The 24,626-nt window shown below is 42.2% G+C and overlaps 1 protein-coding gene across 2 annotated transcripts in view; it reads left to right on the top strand.

The window, feature by feature from the left end:
* The window catches only part of CLYBL (citramalyl-CoA lyase), a 167,949-nt gene that overhangs the window by 19,234 nt on the left and 124,089 nt on the right, over positions 1 to 24,626 (top strand). Inside the window, exon 1 of one of the 2 annotated variants that reach the window (XM_051780644.1) lies at positions 19,908 to 19,930. The exons of the other annotated variant lie outside the window; for it this stretch is intronic. Within the exon in view, the coding sequence (XP_051636604.1) occupies positions 19,923 to 19,930 (8 nt within the window). The 5' untranslated portion in view covers positions 19,908 to 19,922. Of the gene's footprint in view, positions 1 to 19,907; positions 19,931 to 24,626 lie in introns of those variants that run through there. 2 annotated transcript variants of the gene reach the window in all.

Raw genomic sequence — 24,626 nt, 5'->3', positions numbered from 1 at the left:
TCCCCTTGGCTTCAGGCCATCTGGGATTTCCCCCTTAGTTGCAAAGCCCAGTTAAAGGCTGCTGCACCACAAAAACTGAATGTGACGAAAAAACCCCCGAAAACCTAAGAACAACCCAACACTTTCACTCCTCCTGCAACTGTTAGCGTATACAAGGAATTGCGTGGCTCAGCACAGTGCAACCTGACGCTGAATCAGGTGCTTGGGATCTTGAATTTAATACCTAGTTATTTTTAAGAGCTACTATTAAATGAGGAATACGAGTAAATATGTTAATTAATGAATGGTATTTTATTATGTATTTAATTAGCATAATTCTGGAGAGAGAGTATAAAAGAAATACAATCCCTGCAAAAGTGTATAATTTGAGTCTTCATTGCCCTCATCATTTGCAATCGATTAGCTTGCTCTGAAGTCAATGGGATTTATTTTTTTTTCTTGAGGAGAAATTACAAATTAAGGCCTTAAATTAATATTGTAAATAATCTCTCTAGAGAAACTTTTCACTGCAAAAACTTCCTCAATAGGCAAGTGTTAAAACATTTCTGGTGCTGCACAGTTTAAAAGTATCCTTGAGATTTTTACCCACAGGTTTATATATTCAAGATAGATAACCAACATTCAAAGAATAAGCAAGAGTTTCTGGCAGAACTGACATTTTACCGTCATGTCAAGTATGTTTCCCCCACCATTTTTCTTTCATTTTTTTAGCCAAAGAAAAAGATAGCCTAAAAATACAAAATCCTAATTAATGAACATAAATCCAAAGTGGCATGAAAAGAAATTAAAAATGCCGGTTTCCCATTGCCCCTTCTTTTCATAGCTTTGAATTTGTTACTACACACACTATTTTAGAGTTTATTATCTTTCTACAAGATATGTGTGTTCCTACCTAACTCAGCACCTAACGTTTTGATGGATATTGCTTACCTTAAGTCTTAGGTTTGGTGTTGTTTGGGTTTTTTTACTAAACTACCACCCACAGTGGTATTAAATATTTGATAAAAACATATTAGACTTTGCCAATAAGTGAATATACATTAGTTTGGTAATTTTATTTCCTCTTTTTTTTTCAGACTATATATTCAATTTATTTTAAAAAATCATTCTTTTGTTTTAGCTATGATGATGTCACATATAAATCCATTGCCACATTAGATGCTGTGGTTATCACAGCTAAGGCTCAGTGATCTCTGTCCAACAGACAGAGAAAGACCCTCCTCTCCTCTCTGACAAAGACTGCGTGGAGGGATACTTCCAGGCAACCCATTTTGTGCAGTCCTCCTCCTGCTGCCCAGAGGCACTCTTGCACACACAAATGTTCCTGCTCTGCTTGTAACATACCCTTAATATTCCACTTGCCTTTTCCATGGACTGTTGCAGATAAGGAATTGTTAAGCTTTAAATATCCTCTCAATGTTTTATTTAAAGTAATCTTGATTTTTAACAACTAATGTTTTTGTAGTCATTTAATTCCCAGTTCACATCCAAATGTTGAGATGGAGAGAGAAATGGCATGGAAGGCTGCATTGTTGAATGTTGTTGACCAAATCTTGTTTAAGTGGGTAAATACTCTCACCCCATTTCCTCTGGAAATTCCCATTGGTTTCATACTATTGTCATGAAATGTAAACTGATTCACTAGTATTTTGTTGCCTTTTAAAAGACTGGAGCAAAATTTTGCTGATGTTCTCTTTTGATATTATTAACATTTTTTTCTTTTATGATTCTGGCATTCTTTCAGCCTCTGTATCTCCCTGCACACAGCATTCTTAGAGGTCTTTTCTTATAGGATGAGACTGCAAAGACTTGCAACAGCTCAAAGCAGCTTCATTAAGGCTGGAAAGTAAAATATTCAGGAGCTGGGAAATGTCAGAATTAAGAAAGCTGATGCAGTTGAAGTTCAGCCCCCTTATACATTTGCTTCATACCACAGTCTTTTAAAATCAGGATCATACATAGGTTTTTCCACAGGACCCCTGCCTCAGTTAGCAAACAGGATGGACGACGCTGAGTTAATGAGCAGTTATTCAATATTTTGTTTTCTCCTAATTTTTCAATGTGTAGCCCTAGGCCTTATTTACTGCACACTATTGAAACCCTGCTGTGAAGACAGAATTGTTAATTTCCTCATGAGCTTTTCTATGGCACTTATTGCTATAAATATCTGAATGCTTAGCAAACATTAATTAATTTATCTTCAGAAAACCCTCATGATGAAAAGGGCTGGTATTACTACTGTTTTACAAATAGGGAGCTAAGGCATAGGGAGATGAGAGTTGTGAATGTCCCATAAATTTAGGTGCTTAGTTGTCAGCTTACAGTTAAGGAAGTAGGGATCTCTTCACTTGCACCCTTTTACTTTTGAATGTTCAAATAATTTTAATTCTGTGCCAATAGAAGCTTCTGAAGAGATCCACAGAGCATCGTGGCTGTTGACTTCACTTGAGAAGAGGTGGGAATGCTTAGAAGATACAGTGAGCAGGGAATCACCTAAACCTAAACAAGGGGAAATACTGCAGAATACCATTCCTTAAATCACAGCCTTTTCATGGATTTAGTATCCTTACTGTGGGTTTCAGGAAAGTGCTGTCTTCCGTTCAAAAAGCTAGAGCTCCTAGCCCTTTATTAGAGTCACTTATCTAAATTCTTGCATCCAAAAGCAGTTTGGAATTTGATTTAATTAGGTAGGACCCTTCCAGAAGAAGACAGAAACAAAGATGTTGACAGGAGTGTCCTCTTACTTTAGAAAATGGACTGTGATAAGAAGCAATGGCATGAGTTCATTCTTATTTTTGAGATGATTCAAGCCTATATTTCCAAAACACTGCTTTAACTAGTAATGAGTTAAACTGTGACTTTCTATCTAGATGAATAGATATAGGAATTCACTTGGTAGGGGGCAGACCCAGTTTCCATCCTTGCTCCAATTAGTTATCAAAGTAGTTGGTATTAATCAAGTGTTGGTTAAAATAAGAAGGTAGTTTTTGGTTGAGTCTCGTAGATTGGCCTTAAAGGTCATGCTTTGTTTGTATTGTCTCCCTCAGAAGCAGTGAATATGTAACTATGCCAGCAAGCAGCACTTCTGCAGTGTGTCCACCAGTAAGGGCAAGACCTTAAAAAGCCTTAAAATGAACTCACAAACAAATAAAAAACCTCTCAGGTTCCTACAGACAATTATCTTCCTTATCCAGTCATGATTAAGGTCTGTCCCATAAAACATCTCTGCGGGAATATATTATTGAAGACAGTTTCATAAACTGTGTGCCCTGAGGGCTGAATTTGGATTACACAGAAAAGTTAAATTGGCTGTTTCCTAACTTTCTATTAGTTTGCCTCGTAGTCTTTGCAGTACTGTTTTAGTAAGGTTTTTGCAGATTGCTAAGAGGACATTTTAACCTGAAATGATACTGGACTACACATAGTTTGTCAGTGTGGCTTGTGAACTGGAGAGCACTGAGTCACAGGGCCAAGGTGCAGGCAGTATTGCAGTATTGCCCTTATTGGTATGCATATGGCACCAAGATATTAGGCACTGATACACTGGCAGTGTCCTCTGCACAGGCATTCTGTCTACTTGGTGTGGCCTGAGGTCACTGAGCCACTGCCCCTGCCACTTTTGTCTCCAGAGCATTGTTGGTCCATGGCGCTGTCCATGGGGTGGGAGGGTGCCATGCTGCTACCTGAGCACACAGCCAGGGCAGGCAGACAGGAGCCTTGTCCACATGAGAGCAGGGGTCAGAGAACAGGACTGCAGGGCGTGGAAGGAAAATGGGGATTGCAGTGCCTTTAGGCCTACTTTCTGCTGCATTTTTTCATCAAAATTTATGATCCCCCACTGTGAGCAAATCACAGGAGCCACACCCTGCCAGAGTCCCATTTATTGTCTAACAACTGAATTATAATTGGTGGTGCTATGACACTTTTTCTGGTTTGGGGTTTTTTTTGGTGGTTTTTGGGGTGGTTTTGGGGGGTTTTTTTGTTTGTTTAGGGTTTTTTTGTGTGTGTTGGGGGGAAATCTCTGCAACTAAAGATGCCCAGGTGCATAGGGGCCATCACAGGTGATGTGATGCTTTCTACTGCCTGTCTCTTCATCAGTACGTTGTTTCAGTCCCATTCCCCATCTGAGGCTTCTCATTTACTTCATCTTTCTTGCTGAGCCAATACTAGCGTTCCTCTTAGTGCTCAGCATTTGGGGGTAAGTTTTGGGGAATACATAAGCAAAATGCCTTCTTCCAAGATTTTCCCAGAACTGCTGGCAGTCACCATCCCAGGGCTAGAGGTTTGGGGTTCGTACTCAAGCTGTGCCATGGAGTTCCCTTGATGGGACAGGGTACTGCACAGTCTGGTCTGACCAAGGGCTGCAAGTGGAAGGAGCACAGCAAAATATTTAGGTTACTACCCTCTTAAATGAAACAAATCTTCCCAGCCTATGCTAAACTGGAATTTTCCAGAGGTTTCTAAATTGGCTAAGTTTGGGTGATATCTAAGGAACATGACAAAGACATACATAAAATAAAAAAGACATCCGGTACTCCTTGCTAAGTTAGAAGTACTTTGAAAAAGAACATTCTTCAAGGTCTTGGTCATTCCAGTATTCAAAAGAACCTCACTCTTTGAAATTTCCTGTTACTACTGTAAAGTTCTCAGAACTTCAGCCTGAAATGGACCTGTAGCCCAGGCAGTTCCTGTCCCTGCTGTCAGCAGAAGAGCGTGCAACTGAAAATGAGGACTATCTGGCAACTAAGGCCATAACATGATCCTACTGTAGATAGCCCACTTCCACGATGTGGAAGGTGGAAGGTGGATGTGGAGAATGATGTTGCTGTATTATTGGAGAAACAAAACTTTCTACAGGGTTCATGGAGAAGAACGACTATTTTTCCAGTCTGCTTAAGTTGCAAATTCCAGAAATTTAGAAGAATAAATTCAAGCTGTAGGCAGGCATATATCCCTCTCCAGTGCTCAGGTGCAGAGCTAACTAAATGTGGATGTTTGAGGGTTTTGTTGACAAAAAGACCAACATGGCTAATGCAGGACCCCTGCTGTTAGAACACCAGCACATTGGACTAACAAATTAGCACACAAGAAATCTGCAATTGTGGAAAAACTCGGGTGTCATGATTGTAACAATCATTTACATCTTTCTACAGCAAAAATGTTTAATCGTGTTGAATTACAACCTCGTGTTCAGATGGTGGGCTTCCACATTATTGTCTTTGTGAAGATGAGTTGTCACTTCTCTGATCTAGGTTGCTCTCACTACAAAGAGGCGGTAAAACTTTTTGTTTGAATTGGAGAAATAGAAAAATTTCATTTGGTTGAGCCTTTACTAATTGGTACTGAAATGAAAATTAATCTGTGTGAGAGAAGGGAATTCACAGCTGAATTCTAATTATTGCAAAGAAAGTAAGCAAAACTGTGCTTGGGCTGCACGAAAGAGCAACTTAGGAGTGAAATCCTCAGCTTGAGCTTATTAACTGGAACTGATGTTCTGAAATAGCAGCTGGTAGCTGGGTCATAGTTGTGCATTTTGAAGCCAGCCGTGGTGGCTGAGAGTGGTGCTGCTTCCCCATCTCACTGCCAGTCCAGGAGCAGCGATTGCTCCCACAGGTCTGCTTTGGAGAAGTTTGATATGCGCTAATGGGGATAACGGGGTTGGGGGCACTCATGCAACCCCTTCCCACCAGTATGGTTGTGGAAGCAATTGCATCCAGCCCGTGGGTGATCCCAAGAACCCCAGGCTGATGCCATCCCAGGTTAGGCTCAGAAGAGGGCATCTACCAGCAGCTTTCAATCACTGAAAGCAGTAGGTGTCCTTCTGGCAGAGGTTTTATGGCTCCTGCTTAGCACAGTGCTCCCTGGAAAGCATTTCATGTCCCTCTTTTCCCTCTCCCCAGCTGAACTGCATAGGCTTTCTTCCCACATGGGTAGTCAGTTAGTGGAAACAGATACCTTACCAATATAATGAAAGTGTTTATTTTTTACATATTCTTCCTGAAGAGTAAACTCATCCTCTGATTGATGTGCTACATCTCTACTAAGCTCCTCTTTAGATAACATTAGAGCTGGTTGAAAAACCTAAAGCAAAATATCCAGAGTTTTGGAAAAGGACACTTTTTTCCTCTTGATATTTCTGTTGTTTAAAGTAAAACTAATGATTTTTCTTTTGGTGTTTCTTTTTTCTTTCTTTTCTCGCTCTCGCTTCCTCTTACCCTTCACTTCTTTTCCTGTTTCTAGTTTGCCTTTTTGAAAATAGAGGGCCAGTAAAATTAAAATACTAGATCAGGCTGTGCCTATATTTCTTTGCCTTCAAATATTTACTGGAATAGCAAAATACCTTTGACGGTGTTTTTGGTGGGGGGTTTTTTGTGGGTTTTTTGGGGGCTTTTTTTGTGGGGTTTTTTTTGGTTGTTTTTTTTTAATTAATTCTTTCTTAATACAAAACAAAAAAAATTCAACCAGCTCTAGTGAGTAGTGGCTTTAGAGTACTCTTGGAGGTTGTTCATAAGCAGCAGTAAGTGGCGATGAAATTCTGAAGCAGCAGTACATAGGCCTGTACTGTTCTGGTTTGTGTAGTGGTCATGTGCTGGCGCCTAAAATCTTTTCTGACACAGCCATGGGGAAACACGATGCTGAACTTGTACCCCCCGTGCATTGTGGAGTTACTGTTATCACCAACTTCAACTGTTACCGTAAGGAGCAAAACCAACCAGAACTAGAACTGTACAGAGTAAGAAAAGATCATGCCTTTTGCAATGTCTTTTCTGAAAGACTTGTAAGATTTGATTTATATTAACAAATGGTGATAAGTGCTGATTTTTACAAAAATGCTTTTTAAAGGACTTAAAAAAACTTGAAAATCTGCTGACAAAAATACAGGTGTCCATCTGTTTCTTCAGCATACACTCATTTCTGCTCTTCTTCTGCTCTGGAACTGTGGCACTGTCTTTGCCCTGCATATTTAGAGGGACTTAGGCAGAAGAAAACAAGAAAGGCTGAACTTCACAAAAGCTGTTCTTGGCAATTATCTTTGGCAATGCTAAAGTCTATTAACTGTTGATTTTTTTTCAATAAAAAGTAGAAATTAAATCCTACTGTGCCCATTGGAGACTTTTTCCAAAGGAAGAGTTACTGATGAGCTATTCTTCCATGATTGTGCTGGTTTCTCCAAATAACAACATCACCGTGTGTTTTTCACAAAGTGAGTAATTTTCATAGCATGCTTTTGGGAGTTTCTGCTGCTGCCAAAGCTAATTTAATACTCATTAAAGTACTGAGCAAGTCTAATCCAAAGCCTTATGGGTCTTCAATGCGGCCTGTAAAATGTGCAGATTTGCACTTGCTGGGCAGCTCCAGGGAAGGCGTACTTTGGGAAGAGGGGGTTCATGTTCATCCTGCTATCATGGAGCTGCCACTGCATAAGGGGGAATTGGGAGAAGATTCCCATCACCGTGGGCAGAGGCATCTGTCCTCTGGTAGCAATCCTAACTGCCAGGGCCACAAATGGAACTAAGGGCCAGCTCTGATGCTGATTGTCCTGTCCCTGCCCAAGCCATGTGGCTGGTTGGTCCTGGAGTTCCATGAGGGATAGCTGGTGCGATGCCACGGCTGCCCTTCGCCTTGTGCCTGCAGAGGGGCTGGGCTGCTCAGCTGTGCCACCCACCAGCCCTGCTTCTTAGTAGTGGGCCTAACGCCTGCTTGCCCACTGACATTTCCATCTCATGAGGAGTCTCTGCAGTGGATGAAATTATGATGCTGTCACTGCTTTACGTGGGGCCAGGGATTTACCCAGCTTGTTGAAGCTGCTGAGCAGCCCAGCTGCCCACACTTACACCAGGGATCAGGAGATCCGCTGCGAGCACAAAGCCAGAGGTGGCACATGCATCGTGCGGGCAAAGCACATGCCTGGGTGATGCCAGCTGTGGCTTCTCCTGCTGGCGTGGAGCCACTCAAGATGAGTGCTGCCAGGAGTACAGAGGGGCCGTGACTGCCATCTCCTACCCCTGCCTGCTGGCAGCTGTGATGCCGATCCCTCTGTTGGCTCGTGTGTGCGCCCCACACCTGGAATAGTGTGAATTAGGACATGGCAGGGCTATAAACACCTGCACAGCTGTGCGGTGACGGGAGGAAGCCAGTGGTTGCTCCAGCTCCTCAGTAGTGGTGGGCTCACTCCTGACAGGGCTCTAACCTTGTCCCGCACCGCACCTGCAGCTTCAGGGTTGTCTTCTCACAACACATGGTTGTTTTCGAGGCTGAGAAACTGGGAGGTGGCCGCAGGATCTGTTCGCGGGCAGCACGGGTGGGTCCGGCCCAGCGCCCCGTCGGGGCCAGGGGGTTGCCGCTAGATGGCAATGCTGTCCCGGCGGAGCCGCCTCGCCCCGGCCAAGTTGCTTCTTAAACCCAGAAGCTCCTTCCATCGCTTTAATGCTATTTTCTGGGGCACAACTGCCGCGAATACTTGCTTTTTATTTTATTTATTTATTTATTTATTTGTTACTACGGTATTGTGAAGCATAGATAAATTGGTCACAGCTAGTCACAGAAACAGCAACAATTCAGGGTCCTTTCTAACCAGCTAGGAGCTTTTAGGTCCCTTTCAACCCAAGCCATTCTATGATTCCATGTAAACATTAATTCCAAGACTATTGGCAGCCAGTTTGGTGGAGAAGCAGAGACAAAATGTCAAGGGATACTGTCTAAATGCCATAGGCCTAAGTGTCTTGTGCTGTAAACTGAGACACTGACATTTAATCCAAAAGAATTACACACATTTATTACATCAGAGATTAGGGCTGGAGAATTCTAAATGCCATCGTAGTCATGTAATATTCAGGAAATTCCAAATTTTCTGTTGGAAATGAAGGAACAAGTCTCTTTAAGCCATCACCTCTGTGAAATGATGGCTGGTTGTCTGAGGCAGCCCTGCTTCTGCTGCTTAGTGAGATGTTCAGAGCCTACATGTGAGAGCGATTAATCTCTGTGCTTCTTGGTTGAGATAACAGCATCACAAACCTGGCTGTTAAGGTTAACCTGTACACTACACAAGGACAACAGATGGAAATTCTGGTTTAGAGCCACTGCAAAAAATAAAAACATGTTCCAAAGGGAAAAGGAGCTTGTATTTCTGTGTTTGAACCTTTGATCTTCAGTCACATCTGAAGGGAAGAGTAGACCTTTTGCTGAAGACACATGGTTTTGCATCTGTGAAAACACAGCTGTATAGAGCAAAACAAAACTGGTGGAAAACACAATGGGTTTGCTGTGTCAGTTTAGCTCGTGGCATTAAAATGCTTTAGAAATAGTGGGGGTTTTTTGAAGAACCTTTCTGAAAGTCTCTGTCTTTACACAATTGTTTGTTGAGATTTTACTCTGTGGATCTTAAAATTTGTCAGTGATCAAGAGACAGCTGCTACCTAAATATTTAAAGCGAAGTCATGGGAAAGTCTGGCAATCTCTCAACAATCCTGATGTAACAGTTTTCTAAAAAAAAATATAAATGAAAGCATCAGAATTTACAGGAAAATCCACACTGGCAAAATCACCCTGATTCAGAAAAAAAATAATCCATGTTTCATTAATGCTGAAATTCTTAACAACGTACATGCAGTATACAGTTATTTTATGCTAACATACTGCTTTATCAGAGTTGCCCCAAAGCATGCCCTCAAAGTGAAGGGACCCAGCGTCCTCAGTCACATCATTTTGCATTTGAGCGTGGTGGCAAAGCCTGCTCCCTTATGCCTGCCTGTTGTCTCCTGCCTCCCCACATTTGCAGTGACACATCACTGTCCCAGCAGTGTCCCCCGCAGCCCTGCTGCCTCGCTGCATAGCCCAGCACTACCTGTCCCCCCCCAGCACCTCTCTGTGTCCACCCCCTTAGCGCTGCCACACGCTCACTTGTGTCAAGAGCCTGGCAGTGTCACTTGTTTTCTGCCTTAAATCCCTACTCACTCCAGTTGGTTTATTACGAAAGACAAAGAGAGGAGCTAGAAATGAGGAAGGCTAAGTGTGAAAATGCAAAACTATTTTTTTGAATTGAAAGAAATATTCCCCTATATCTTAACCAACAGATTTCTTTTGGGGTAGGGAAGGAATCTGGCTTTGTTTTTTAACTCTTGACATCAGCGCAACAGCAGTTTACTCTTAAAATGTATCATTCCTGAAGCCTTGCAATAAATTTTCAATTGTGTTTGGGTTCCTAAACATGCAGCTGGCACTTAATGGGATTTTCAAAAGAGCATAAGCAGGTTAGACGTCCTCCCATCCACTGAAATCAGTGGGATTTAGGTACCTATCTTGCTCAGTTGCTTTTGAAAATCCTACCAGGTGCCTGTTTGCATCTTCAGTTGCCCTGGAAAATCTGGTCCCCATCTACCCCTGTGACCCCCCCCTGCTCCCATCAATATTTGTCTTCTGTCTCTGTCTCCCACACTCTGGCCTGTATTGATGCCAGAGTCTCCTCCTTTGTAGTTCCTAATGTCAGAGACATCCCTCTCCTTTCTCTCTACCAAACTGGGTCTTCAGCTGGTTAAAGGTTCAGTTGAGCAGTTATGACCGTGCCCAGATTTTTCAAATTAGTTTTCCTCTCCTCCTAATGGTTTTTAATTCTATCTTGGTGATGTTTTGACTGTGCAAAGCATTTGGGGTTAAAAGATTGGTGCAAACAGGCATGAATGTGAGGGAGCTCCCTGTTATACCTCTCTGTTAGGTTTTGTGTGTCTCTAAGCTGAATGCAAGATGGGGAATAATTTCCCCATTAGCCTGTGTCTCCCCTTCCCTTGGAAGGGTGAAGTGGTCAATGGGTTGTATATTTAAAGATGAGAAAATTGGCATTTTAATTTCTGTCTCAACCGCAGTGACTCATTGAGTCTCCTTGTGCAAGCAGTTCCCCATCTGTAAAATGGATCCCCGGGTCCCCGTTTGCACAGATATGGAGCACGAATAATTAATTAATGTTTGTGCAGCCCTTTGAAAATCCTCAGACAGAAGGTGCTGGAAGGTGCTGTGGGTTGGCCTGGGGCTGAAGAGGCTCACCCCGGAGCCCTGCTGCCATCAGAGCCCCACGGGCCGAGCATGGGAGCTGGGGATGCAGAGAGAGCTGCTGGCCAATTCCTTTGCTGGAGATATTTTCCATTTTTTTCAGGGGAAAACAAATTGGAAAGGGAGTTATCCGTGAGCACGCCTCCCTCACTGCGTGTTCCCTTCTCCTTTCCCAGGAATAACAACAGCTTCATTAGCAAGCTGACAAAAAAAAAGAAGAACAGAGCAAAAAGAACGGAGAAGAACGAGAGTATTGAAATATTAATAATAATAACAGTCCGGGTAATGGAGAGACACAACAACTCTTGTCTTTGCCTCATGCAGAAAGTGTCCTCTTTGAAGTGATTGCTTCCCTCCTCACCCCACTAGGAGGGAAGGGGGAACAATTGTGGAGAACTAAAGCCAGCCAGGAATGCCGAGCTGATGGTTTTCCTGCCTGCCCCCTGCCCGCACCCCTGCACACATTCCTCTCTGCCCCAACCCGCACTCTGCCCGAATCCCAGCCTGCGCGATCCACATTTCTGCCCGCCCCTTCCCTACCCTCTCCAAGCGCTCTGCCTGCCACAGCCCACACCCCTGCCTGCCACTGCCCGCATTTCTGCCCGCATCCCTGCTTGCCTCCTTGCCTGAATCCCTGCCCGCATCCCTGCCCGGCCGCTGCCCGTCGAGACTGGCGGCCGGAGCTGCACTTCCCGGCGCTGCCGGAGGGTGTCACCGCAGCCCCTGCTTTCCCGGCCCGGCGGGACCGGGGCGCCGGACGCCCGGAGTGGGGGGGGGTTACCCCAAAGCGAAGGGTGACGACCCCAGCCCCACGGAGTGTCCGAAAACAGGCATTTCCATATAGACATATCAGGGGTTTAAAGGGTCGGATGGTTTGCTTTTGGTTTTTGTTCTTTGGGGTTGTTTTTTGGGTGTTTTGTGGTTTTTTTTTGGGGGGAAGGGGGTTATTGCTTGTTTGTTTGGGGTTTTTTTTTTGTTTTATTTGCCGAGGGGATTGTCGAGCTTTCCCTCGCATGGAGAGGATTCCCCTCCCTTTTGCTGAGCATGACGGGCTCCCTCCGACTTGCGCTGCCAAACCGGCTGCTCTTGAAGGGCGCGATTCCCGTCTTGCTGCTTTCTGTAGCAGCTATAGATGCCACTGGTAACAGTGAAAAAGGGATTTTTTTCCCTTTCGATGTGCAGGTTTGCAGGTGTCTGCCTGCCATCGGCAGCGAGGACAAGAAATACTTCCTTTGGCTGAAGATCATCAATGCACATGAGCGAGAACTCCCTGTCTGACTTTGACCAGCCAGTGAGATAAATGAATATTTGTTCTTTTACAAAATATAAACTAAACCATTTTTATCCCATGAAGTTTCTTGCATATCTCACGGGCACAGTTTCCTCGCAATCCAGGATTATTTTCCTGGAGGGTATGATTTCTCTCTCTCCTTTTCCTTATGAAAAAAACCCAAACCAAACCAAACCAAAACACCACCCCCCTCAAAGATATATACTTTAAAACATCTTCTAATGTTATGGGCTATCCACATTTTGCAATGTATTCCCAGTAATTTGCAACTTTTGAAAGCCGAGCATTGTTTCTCTCAACTTATTGAAATGCACAGATATGTTAAATAGAAGGGGGGGGGAATCCCAACCCCAATGACTTCTGTTTGGCTGCATATGCAAAGAGGGGGCAGCTTGACTCTTCCCTCGGCGTTTGTTAGTCACATCCTCTTGGCCATTGTTTTGCTGTTTGCGCTGGGAATCCAATTTATTTAATGGTAAAGAGCCAAGGCTCGGTTGCGGTTTTTTTCTTATTCCACTCATTCTGAGCTGATCTGAGAAAGCCAAAAAAAAAATAAATAATTAGCAGTGCCAAGGGGTAACCCCCCAAAAAAGCTCCAGTCTCCTTGAGGGAGGGATGAGGATGTCCCAAGTGACTGGATACAAAATATACAGAGTTATTACACTTTCTTAGTGATTTTTGGTTGCATATTTAATTTCTGAAGATCTTAAAACACATCTCATGGATAGGTGGTAAAAACTTGGTCGTTTATTTCAGACCCTGGGCTGCATATACGGTACTTCTCCCCTTTTAGTAATCCTTAGAAGGTGGTCCCCTGGCTGCTGTAGGTTGCCTGTTTCTTGAAAATCCAAGTCCCCCAGAAAAATTGTTTATAGCAACAGGCCTGTTTCCAAAGTTAAGGGGGGGAAGGAGGGGGCATCGTTTTCAAATTACCTTTTCTTTCTTTTTTTTTTTTTTTTTTTTCCGGGAAACAGAAACAAATAGGTTCCTTTTGAGAAAGGTGTGAGCTGCCTAAATTGAGAAACTGTCCCGCCTTTGAAAGCTCCCAAGTCCCAAAATTATTTTATTAAAAAGGGCATCGAGGACCAAATTTCTGATGTTGTTATGGCAACAGAAATAGTTGGGCGGCAATGTGGGTATCCAGAACATCAAGATTGTAAGAAACTAGCAAAATAAGCGCACTGTTGTATTTGGAAAAACAAACTGAACGGTGGTGGCCAAATCTTACACTTCTTTCATTCGGTGTAATCCCCATTTTCATCTGTTCAGCCATGCCGACAGTGCCTTAACGAAGGTGCCAGCAAGTCATCACAGTATTTATTGCCCTTAAATGCGACCTAGGATTTCAGTTTGTTATTTTCCCGGTTGACATACTAGAAGGAGAATCTTTCCTTATGTTTTTTATTTACTCCTTCTTCAGTGCCTCCAACTTCTTTTTTTTTGCTGCCTTTCTGTAGTGACACGTGCTCCAATCCCTTTTTGTCCCTGTGCTCCCTACCTCGCCTGCCACAGGACCGTCGGCAGTCCCCCTGTAAAAACAGCCAGACGTACTCCTCTTAAACCTCCGCGATATTAAAATTTCACCACCGCTTTCATTTCGTTCTAGCTGAGGGAGCCCTGAAACCGCAGCCCCGTATTCCCTAGTTTAGAAACAGCCAAAGTATTTGGGAAGCTCACGGGTCTCTACTGTAACACGCTTCAGGGACCTTTTGTATAGCAGCCGAATGAGATGAATTTGCCAAGTTTCAAATTTCAGGGGCAGGAAAGACATTTGTAAATCGGTGGTTTTGTTATTCTGGAAAAGTTCTTTGATTTGCAGGCTTTTTTTTTCTTTTACCTTACTTTTAATAAAAAAGAGATGGAGTGTGACATTAAGCAATTTTACAGCATTAGCAGCTTTGGGATGTAAACAAAGACAAACGAATCCCGCTTACTTTAAGTCTCAGAAGTTTGCTGTCAGTCGGTCCTAAACTGGGGACTCGATCCTACGGGACATTATTCAAGCAAAACACGGCTTGAGGTCTCGGAGATTTGTGTCTGAGTAAGTACCCTGGAATCAGCCCCTCTGTCTGCTGGAAAAGAGAAGTGCTGATTATATGCTTTTAAAGTTCTTTTCTGCGGTTGCAGACTTCATCCTAAAGCTTTTGATTTGCTTCGAGATTGCCTTGCTAAGGCAGCGTTCTTGATGCACAGACTGAAGAGCAAAAGAGAAATCGTTGTTTTTTGAGTAAGGCTGGGGTTTTTTCTTTGTTAGATTTTTTTTTTTCTACTTGAAAAAATCTCCCCCTCCAAATAAAACAAACCAAAAAAGACTTTTATCGAAGCATCTGATTTTAATTTGACATGAATTTTGTTTCGAGGTCCCTGAAAAAAATTAAAACATATTCCCTTCAATGAGTTGAGCTTCAATTTCAGCATTTTACAATGTAAGATTACTTGACATTATTTAATTGGACATGAGGGTGTAATACAGGAATTTCCGTTATGTGATGGATTAATTGTTTTCCTAATACTTTAAAGGCTGAGATCCAAACATTTTTCCATTCTATTGCAAAATTAACTGCAATAAATCTGTCAGACCCAATTATTCATTTAAAACATTCCACACTGATTAAATCTGCACATTTGCCTGCGTGCAAGCGCGAGCGAGGGAGAGGAGGTGTGCACGGAGGGGGGAGTCCAGGTTTATTCCCTCTCCTTCTCAAAACGGCAGTGGTGTTAGAAACGAGTCCTTGAAATTTAACCTGGAAAATGTGAATAGCTCAATAGTCTAACGAGAGGGTGAAGAATATGTGGACACATGTCCCTGAGCCTCCCTGCCATCCTTCCTCCTCGGTACCAGGTCCGAACACGCAGAAGCGTCACGTTTGGATGTTTGATGCTGTTTGAAAAGATCGTATTTTACTTCTAGTGGGGGTGGAGTTCTTGATTTTTTTTGTTTTGTTTTGTTTTTTCTTTAGTTTGTTGATGTTTTCAAAGTCTCTAAACAAAGTCAGATGTGTTAACAGTCTTATTAACAATGTTAAAATGGAATTAACAGCTTGTGGATACCTCTGGAGTACAATAGCATGTCAGCCTACCCTGCCCCCTTATAAATCGCGTCCCGCTGTCTTTCTTTTGTTTCGTGCCCAATCAGCAAACTAAAGTTTTGTTGAGACAGAAGGGCAGTTCAAGTGTTCCTGCTTCGGCGGAGGGAGGAGCGGCGGTGGGGTTTCTCCCTGGCCCCGGCGAGGCCCCCATGTGAGCGAGCGACTGAGGAGGGACACGGAGCAACCCCCAAACCTGCAGGCAGGGCTTTGCTGACCCGCCTGCCTCCCTGACCTCTGCCGTCCTGTTTTGTCAGTTTAAAAGGCTTTGCCGAGGTTGTAGTTTACTTTTATGGGCCTTTCAACGCGGCTACAAAAGCTTTTGTTTATTTTAGATGTAGCGTGGTTCAGATTTCTATTAATCTTCATATAATTTCGGTGGCTTTGCCGCTTCTGTAAAGGTTCGTCGCCGAAATGGTGCCGTGCCTGCTCTGAGGCAGCCAACATCGGCTGGGTAATCACAGCGAGTTCAAGGAATTTCAGAAATAATTTGTCTCTGAGAGTTGAAATTAGCACCAACACATGCTGTTGTTTAACTCGATTTCACCATAATTTGGGTTCAGCACTAAGGACCGACTTTTATTTTGCCTTTTACTCCCTTAAGTTTTACTTCTTGCATGCAAACTCTTCAGAAACGTCACCCAGCCAATTTCAGTGTACAATGCAAAGCAAACATTTAATGAGATCTAATTTTTTTAACGTGGCTAGAATCATTTCGAGTTAATTTGTATAGAAAATTTATGTAAAACAAGAGACATTCCCCATAAGGAAAATTCTTATGTGTTTTACTTTATGGTAATTATATTTTTAATCCTTTCATCCAAGAATTTCCAAGTATTTACAATTTCTCCTAGAAGTACCGAGCACTATCAGGCGGATGTGCACTTCAAGCCCTTTTACCACTCAAAAAACTGCAAGGCACAGACAGGTTGCAGTTCACCCAAGGGCTGCAAAACATTCTCACACCCAAAGTAGAAAATGGCATCCCTTTTTCGGGAGGACTCAGGCCCCGTGTGCTCCCGGCTGGCTCCACAGGCTGCCCCAGCATTGTCTGTCCCACCCAACTCTGGCTCCCTGGCCCCACAGCTGCCCTCTGGACAGGGATCGTGCCCGCTGGAGACGCAACTGCCCACTATGGCACCCAGGCAGTCTCTGTGTCCAAAGCCTGCTATCTGGAGCAATGGTTTTGTCTCTGGCAGCCCATTGGGCTGTGTCCTCTCTGAAATAATTTGGCCAGGCTAGGCTACACTCTTCCCCTGCTTTCCCCAGGCTTCCCAATGCTGGCTCCTGCTGTGTCCCCATGTGCATCCCACAGCCCAAACGCTTTGCTTTTGCTTTCCGTGGGGTTAGCAGAGGGATGCTTGTTGTCCAGTGTCAGAGCTGCAGCTGGACTGCCTGGCCTTTCTTTCCTCTGTCCCCTCTGATGTGTGTTCACCCCCTCAAACCCCAGACTAAATCCCTGCTGCCTTCCCTTCCCTTCTCTTCCCTTCCCTTCAGTTTACACAGCTGTTCTGTAAAGGGAGGAGATGATACCAAATGCATTGCAAATGGATCAGTAGCCCATGGGCCATATGACTCCACTCTGATCGGCATCAAGCATAGCTTGCCCTCGCCACCACAACACAATCTGAAAATGTTTACCCTTTCTGTGGACCATGTTCCCAAGAAGGTGTGTAGTGATGAGGATTGAGTTCATTATTTTCTTACCTAGCTGGTACAAAAACTCTCTCGCAGGGAAACTTGTACCAGCTTTCCACATATAAACCCCAATATATGGTCTTAATAATGAAAGAACCAGGATGATAAACACCAAATTATAGAGAAATAAAATGTATGTTATTTATAGTATAGCTTACTTTACCATATTGTAAAAATATTAAATATTTTCTTTCAGCTTATTTGAAATGCTCTGTGCCTATGTTTGCACTCTAAGGGTTTTGCAACACTTCAAAATTCTACAGATAAAAAGATATATTTTCATCTTATTTTAAGGCTGATGAAACTGATAAAACAAAGAAAAATTTGTAAGCATGTCCTGGTTTATTTTTAGAGAAAAAATAGATGCCCATTTTTGGGATGTGTATTCATTTTTATGGAACATCTGCTGAGGGAACAAAAACATCTTTTGTCTGTCTACTAGAAAATTCATAAATAGTGTTTATTGAGAAAATATTTGTTGCTGATTGAAACTGTGCACTACAATAACTATGACAGTACTTTGCATTTGTTGTCATCTTCCAAAAACAGGGATTCTCAAAGGGTCTCAGATAAACAGTCCTTCCGGGAAGGATGCATAGGAATGTCAAGGTGAGCTGTGCTGGTCACCCGCTAGCCATCAGCCATCCCCATCACCTGGGGCATAGCCCTCCCATTAGTCACTGTGCTTCTGTTATTATGGCTGTAAATGTCATTTATTTCAGTAGCAGATCAACAGCAATGGAGGAGTGCAGAGTAGCAGGGCAGTTCTTGCCAGCTCACCTTTACAGGGCCCCAGAGCCCAACCATCAGAGGTGCTGAGACCTTCCCGTGGAGCAGCTTCAATGGAGCAGCGGCTGCTCCCTGCTACTTCCCAGCATCAGGCCCTGGCATCATTTTGTTGTACAGAAGCTTGCTCTTGTGTGTGATTTTTCCAGATTCCTTCATTTCTGTGGTTATGCAGAGATCATCTTTCTGTTAGACATCTCCTGAGAGAAGATTTAAGAATAATCACATTTCCTCCTTTTTATTTCTATTCTTTGTAATGTGTAGCGAATTCCTAACGAAGATTTTATGGAAAATCTGCAACAGTTTTGTATATAGAGCTGTATGGAAACTCCTCATATTTATCATAGTCTTGGTGAGTTCTCGGTGATGCCTGCAGGAGTTTGCAGGAGTTTTCTGAAAGGAGAGCCCCACAAACTACACAACAAATTTTAAAAAAAAGGAAATAATAAACAAACTTAATGCCATTGATTTAAACCAGTTTTAAGTGACAGAATATATTACCTATTTGCTCACCCATTTGGGTCCAAGTAACTCTCATTTGTTCAGCAGAAATTGAAGCATGAGAACAGGGCCAAAGCAGCGTTACACTATTAATGAAAAATGTACCCACATATTCAATATTGCAAATGCAAAGAGATCTATTGAAGGTAAAATCTGAAAAAAAATCTTTCCAGGATTAAGCCTTCATACGAATGTCTCTATTTGAAAGAAGCTGTAATATTATACAGTATAATGATATCTGTTATTTAAGTCTAAAAATACTAAATAGTACTTTTTGGACATATTTCCTTCTGATTCATCTGAGGAGTTTCTTCAAGCTCCTGGAGGTAGGCAGAATGAGAAGGAGGATTCAGTTTTAGTGAAAAGTGGCTGTGCAAGAGAGGTGGTGGTCGCTTGTTGGCTGGAGAAGAGGTTGAGGCATAGTCAAACCCCTTGGAGAAGCCTCTTCCCCAAGACCTCAGAAAAGTCCCACAGATGTCTGTGGCAATATGTCCTTTGCCTTTATCTGCAGGAAAAGTGAGCCTTGGCTTTGGAGCAGGAGAAGAGAGTGTGGCTTCAATGGGTGCCAATTTTGTGGTTTCTCTTCCTTTGGGTGAGCTACATATGAGCTGAGATAATGTGAGGGTCAGGGTACATGCCAAGGGCAGAAGCTGCCAAGGATGGAGAGTCCCATCTTTCCTGCAAAGCAAGAAGAGGCTCCTTGACACAGAAAGCACTGTCCTGAGGGCTGGGGCACAAAGGTGCTTGAGAACCAGACATTGTCCATTCAGTCAGCCTAATGCTCATTCAGGTGGAGAGAGGCACTTGGACCAGACTCCTGGGAACTACACCAGAGTATTCCTGGGGTTCACCTCTGTGCTTAACCCCCACCTGGCTAAGCTTTTCTGAGGCAAATAGTTGTGTTCATATTCTGTGTTCATCTGTCTTGAATGATTTATTTATTTCCCTTTCCCATGCCAGGCAAGTTTTATTGAAGAAATCCTGCAGGTTAACTAGTTGCAGGTGACTTTAGTTTGTGTGGCTTCTGCCCTTGCAGCGAGGTGGCCAGAGGGAGGTCTCTTGGGAACCGAGGAGGCTGCATTCCATCCACAGGCAGAGCTGGCATGGGGTGGGTGCAAGTGAGCAGTGCCTTGGGGAAGGAGCTAAGAGAGTTTGTGGGTGCCAGAAAGGAATTTTGAATTCCCCAAATCAATGGAAGAGTCTTATCACGCTGATTCTTTACTAGCATTATATTTTTATGAAAACATACTTTTAGTAGGAAATGCTGTCTCAACTCAAAATGTGTCATCTATATAGGTATACCTATATAGAGGTTTTTCTGTAGAGTTATAATACATTAAAAATATATGTAAAAGGCATAAGACACATTTTGAAGATGTAATACCTTTAATTTTTTATTCTTTCCTATTGCAAGTTGATTTTTAAATAGGGAAACTTGGGAAAACCTTGTAAATGAGGCTGCCGGTTTATTTATTTATTTGTTTCGTTTCAGCTGAGACAGATGGGATTCTCGGATCATGCACTGGTAAGCCTTCCTTTGGAATTCGCGCCACTGTGGCCACAGAGCCCAGATGGTGCTTAAATCTGTCATTTTTTAACAACCCGACTTTCTTAATTTTATATCCAAACACATTGAGCATTCAGAGTGATTAATTACTGTCCAGATATGTCTGTGCTGCAGCAATTTACTCGTGTGTGCCAAAGATCATTTTGTTTTGGAGTAGGTAGTTTGGTGAGGGCTGAGTGGGTGGCAAGAGACTCACCAGAAAATACTTTATGTTGGAGGTAGTAGCAGCATGGGGCTCCTTGTATCGCCTTCCCACAGCAGTGGCTGAGCAAAAAGTTTCAGTAAGTAAAACAGAATTTTGGTGCACATGGACTTTTTACAGTTTCCACGGGGAGTTTTCGCTATTGCATATATGCTTCATTTTCACCAAATCTTCCATTTCACATCAAAAAAGAGGTTTTTGATGCATGACAAGTACCAACATTATCCTTTCAGGATTTTATATCCAGACACCAGTGGCATGGCCAAGATTATAATGGCCAGGTATTTGGTAAGAGAAAGCAGAAGAGTTTTTGTCAAGAAGCAGAGCTTGCTCCCAGAGGTTTCAAGAACTAAATTAATAGATTACTGTAATTCTTCGGAATCAGATGTTTCTCTGAGTCTTCTCCTCAATTTTGGGAGTTTTTTTAAGTGGCCATTTTTCTGGAGGAGTTTAAATATTATTTGCAAGTCCAACACTTGCATTAATTTTCATGCTTGCGGCAGGCTACCATCAGTTCCTCAGTTTTGGAAATGAGGGAAGGGCTGATGCTGCATAGTTCATGCAGCTCTAACTCTAGCTTCACAGTGGACATGAACATAGTCCATCAAAATCCTTGAACTGCTGCTGCTGTTCCTTTGACCAAGAACCATCAGACAACCACCTGAAGATTATTCTTGGATGTTACTGCATATTGTTTATTTGGTTACTTAGATTTGATGCAGGTGGAAGTGTGGCTTTCAAAAACCCAGAGAAGTGGGAGCTTCCTCCAACCAAGAGTCAACCAGGGTTTCTAGGACTTCCATCCCCTCTGTGAAGGAATTGTATTGCTCGTGGTATGTTTAACACCAGCAATGCAAATGTCTAACTCTTTTCGTTACTGGGGGACACCGGGCAGAGTCAGGCTGTGTCACACCTTCTTCATACAGTCTTTATACCTTGTACAGTCTTAACTGTTAGCACCACTGTTTCATGTTTTACCCACTATGCACACCACTGCTGAGGACCAGTTCATGCTCAAGAACAATTTGCACTAAGGAGTAGAAGTTTAGCAGTGATAAATCTGGGTTCTTCTTAAAAACCTAGAGAAGGGACTATTCCTCACCATATGAGCACACTTTAGAAGGAGTCTGAATGTTCCCATTTTTGAATGTACTGTTATTTAACACTCTGCTGTAGAAGGGTTTTGTTCCGTGAGTGCTACATCTTCATGTAGACATTTCCCTTGTTAAACTTCAGTAGAATTGTTACTATTAGTAATTACTGACTGGTAGTCACTATTGCAAAATTGATAATATTAAATGTACAGGATTTTTAAAAACTAATCTACAGGATTTTTTTTAAAAAACCTTTTGAGCAGGGAGGCACCGAAGCCCAGTGCTGTATCCCAGCATTGCTTCTAGAGCAGTGAACGTTACCTCTTTCACATCCAAATTTTGCTCCCATCTTCCAACGCAGTCTAGGAGGTCTTAGAGTAATTATATGAAGTTGCAGCAATGCTTTGATGTTTGTTTGTGCTTTATGATTTAATAAGGCAGTAGAAGACTGAGAGAGCTCTGGTTTTTAGAAGGAGAGATTAATTTCTTTCTGGGGAGGGAGTTTGAGTTACTGTGTGTTTCTTCACTCTTTTAGTGGCGATATTGGTATCTAGGATGACATTTTTCAGACAGGCTAAGAGTTAGAAAGGAGTTTTTCTGTCCTTTCTGATTTGTACTTTACTGTATACTAAGAGCTCCTTACAATGTCACCTTATATAGCATTGAATGTTCAGTTAATTTTAATGTAAGTTATGAATCTGAAGTTTATATAAAAAGGACTGATAAACCCTTAACCTGTGTACCAGTATAAAAAAACCTAACTGCTCTGCATTGCTAGTGTTAGATTAGAAGAAGCCTGGTTAGTATTTATTTTCTTTTTTTTCCTTTGATAAATAATTCATCTTGGTAGAAACTCTATAAACTGTTAATAAAATCAAACTAATCAAATCAAATAAAATCGAATAATAAAATCTTAAGCTTTCATTAAAATGGATCCTGGTGGTGTGGTGGGAATTCATTCCTTCACTAAGGAGGTTCAGTTCTCTCCTCACCTTGTTCCTGGGTATCATAATAGCTTTGGTAGCCCATTTAGTGCCTTTACTAAGCATCAGCACTTTCTAGGTGCCCCTAAAATGTAATAATTGTACTTTCTTAGACAATGAAAGTGATAGTTTGGTGGCTTTTTTCACTGCCTTTATTAAATACCAATAAAGGCAGATTTACATCTGTAGCTCCAACTCTATGTTGTCTTTCCTGTATAAAGAAAATGGCCTAAATTCTGGTCCTGTTTTCCATTCACTTTATTTCCAGGGAGACATAGAAAATGATGGTACTATAGAAAAAGTGCTACTTGGTTTGCACTTTTCAAAATACTTCAGGGCAGTTTCACCCTTGCGGAAATTACTGCTGTTGCCACGTTAGTATTGCATGTTTGCCTTTGGAGCAGAGATTACTTGGAATATCTTTGCACCATCTTCCTTAAATCTTGTTAGCCACAGAAATACCTGGCACTTCTCACCACCTTCTGACACCTGACTGTGTCTTCTCCTTGGAGTGTGCTCCTTAGGAAATCCAGGGGTTTGATTTGACTACTCAAAATATAGAAATGAGTAAAAGTTAAACTAGGTTATCTGATCAAAATCCCAAAACACACTCAAAAGGATGAAACTCCCAAGATCTTGGTTCTTATTCACCTTTAAAAACCAGTGTACTTCATAGACGCATAGAATCACAAAATGGTTTGTGTTGGAAGGGACCTTAGTTCTAACCCCTGCCGTGGGCAGGAACACCTTCCACTAGAACAAGTTGCTCAAAACCCCATCTAATCTGGCCTTGAACACTTCCAGGGATGGGGCATCCACAGCCTCTTTGGGCAACCTGTCCCAGTACCTCACCACTCTCACAGTAAAGAATCGTCAGATTCATCCGATTTCAAATCTATATTCCTAGTAAAATATATGTTTTTAGGCTATCTGGCCATTTTCACCGGCTGTCCTCTATCAGGGCAGGATAAAAAATTTAATGGAAAAAACTGCAAAACAATTCCTTTTTTCTGGAATATACTTTTGTCATGGACTCAAAGCATGATGAGTTTGGTACCCACCCTTCCTAGGACTCCTCTCTCCTTTCTGCAGGAGCACTTCTTCCTAACACCCCAAATGCTGGACTCTCCAGGATGCTGCTCTAATCACACAAAAAAAAGCCGTCTTTCACAACTGAATCTTTTTAACCTTTTCCTAATGAGTTCCCAAGTGCTTTTTGGCCATAGATATTAAAGCTTGTGTGTTTGCGATTTCCCTGGCAAGCTGCCGTTCGTAAAAAGGATATAGTGTTTTCTTGGTCCTTTGCCCAAAGTAATTTTGCAAGGAACTGTAAGTGCATTTAGTACATGTCATTCATTGGAGAGAAGTCATTGTAATTGCATTTGATCACAATCAGTTTATGGCTCTTTTATCATGTTTTCATGCTGCATATCTACTCAAACATTATAGCAAAACTTAATGGCTACTGTTTTACTTCTGCATAAAACATTTTATGGCCTTTTTGTGCAGCAGACATTAGGTTTCAATCACCGTTGCCCCATAGAGAGAGAAAAAAGTTGGATGAAGAACTATCAAAAGTCCTTAACTACATAAAATTTTATTTCAGGTCAACTTCCCATAAAAGATATTAAATGTATTTTGTGGTTTATTCTGCACGTTAACAATTCTAGAGGAGCTGCAATATTTGGGGGAAAGCAGTATGAAAGGGGGAAGTTAATTCACAGAAGATGTTTTACATTTGGGGTAGTTTTCCTTTGTAAAAGGATGGATTTGAATGTGGAAGGGGTGGCTGGAGAGTGCTGCCAACATATTTGAAGCAGCTTTAAAAGCTCACTGTTGCCTCCACAAAATTCAGATTTCTGACCTTCTGCTCAACCTTTTTAATCATTGCTTTAAATTTTTGATGTTCCATTCATAAAACCTAGCACAATTCATGTGCCTTAAATTATATATTTTGCTGCCTGAGCGCTGCCGAAGTTCCCAGCTGAAAAGTTTAATTAAAAGGGAAACTTTGACATGCTGCTGAGAAGATTAGTTCGCATTAGAGTGTTGAGATAAAAGAAAATTTACTTCTAATCTAATTAACACCAATTAAAAGATGTGAAAGAATTTGCATTGACCAATTGTTAATTATGCATCAATTTGCCTTTCCTGTGACAAAAAAAGCAAAATGTGACCTGTTTTGTTTTAGGATACCTATAGTGTGATGATATTGCCACAGTCATTTTTCATGTGAATTGGTTAAGATGGTAACACTTGCTTTGCATCAACCCAGTGCTTTGGTTTGTGTTCAAGACTTTAGCACAAGGTTATTTCAGCCTAATTGGTCTGTAACTTGACAACTCTACGTAGGGATGATGGAAACACAAACAAAA

This window comes from Manacus candei, unplaced genomic scaffold (genome assembly GCF_025592945.1).
Source record: "Manacus candei isolate 608988 ecotype Guabito, Panama unplaced genomic scaffold, ASM2559294v1 h1tg000014l, whole genome shotgun sequence".
In the NCBI taxonomy this organism is placed as follows: domain Eukaryota; kingdom Metazoa; phylum Chordata; class Aves; order Passeriformes; family Pipridae; genus Manacus; species Manacus candei.
This window is presented reverse-complemented; position numbering and strand designations above follow the sequence as displayed.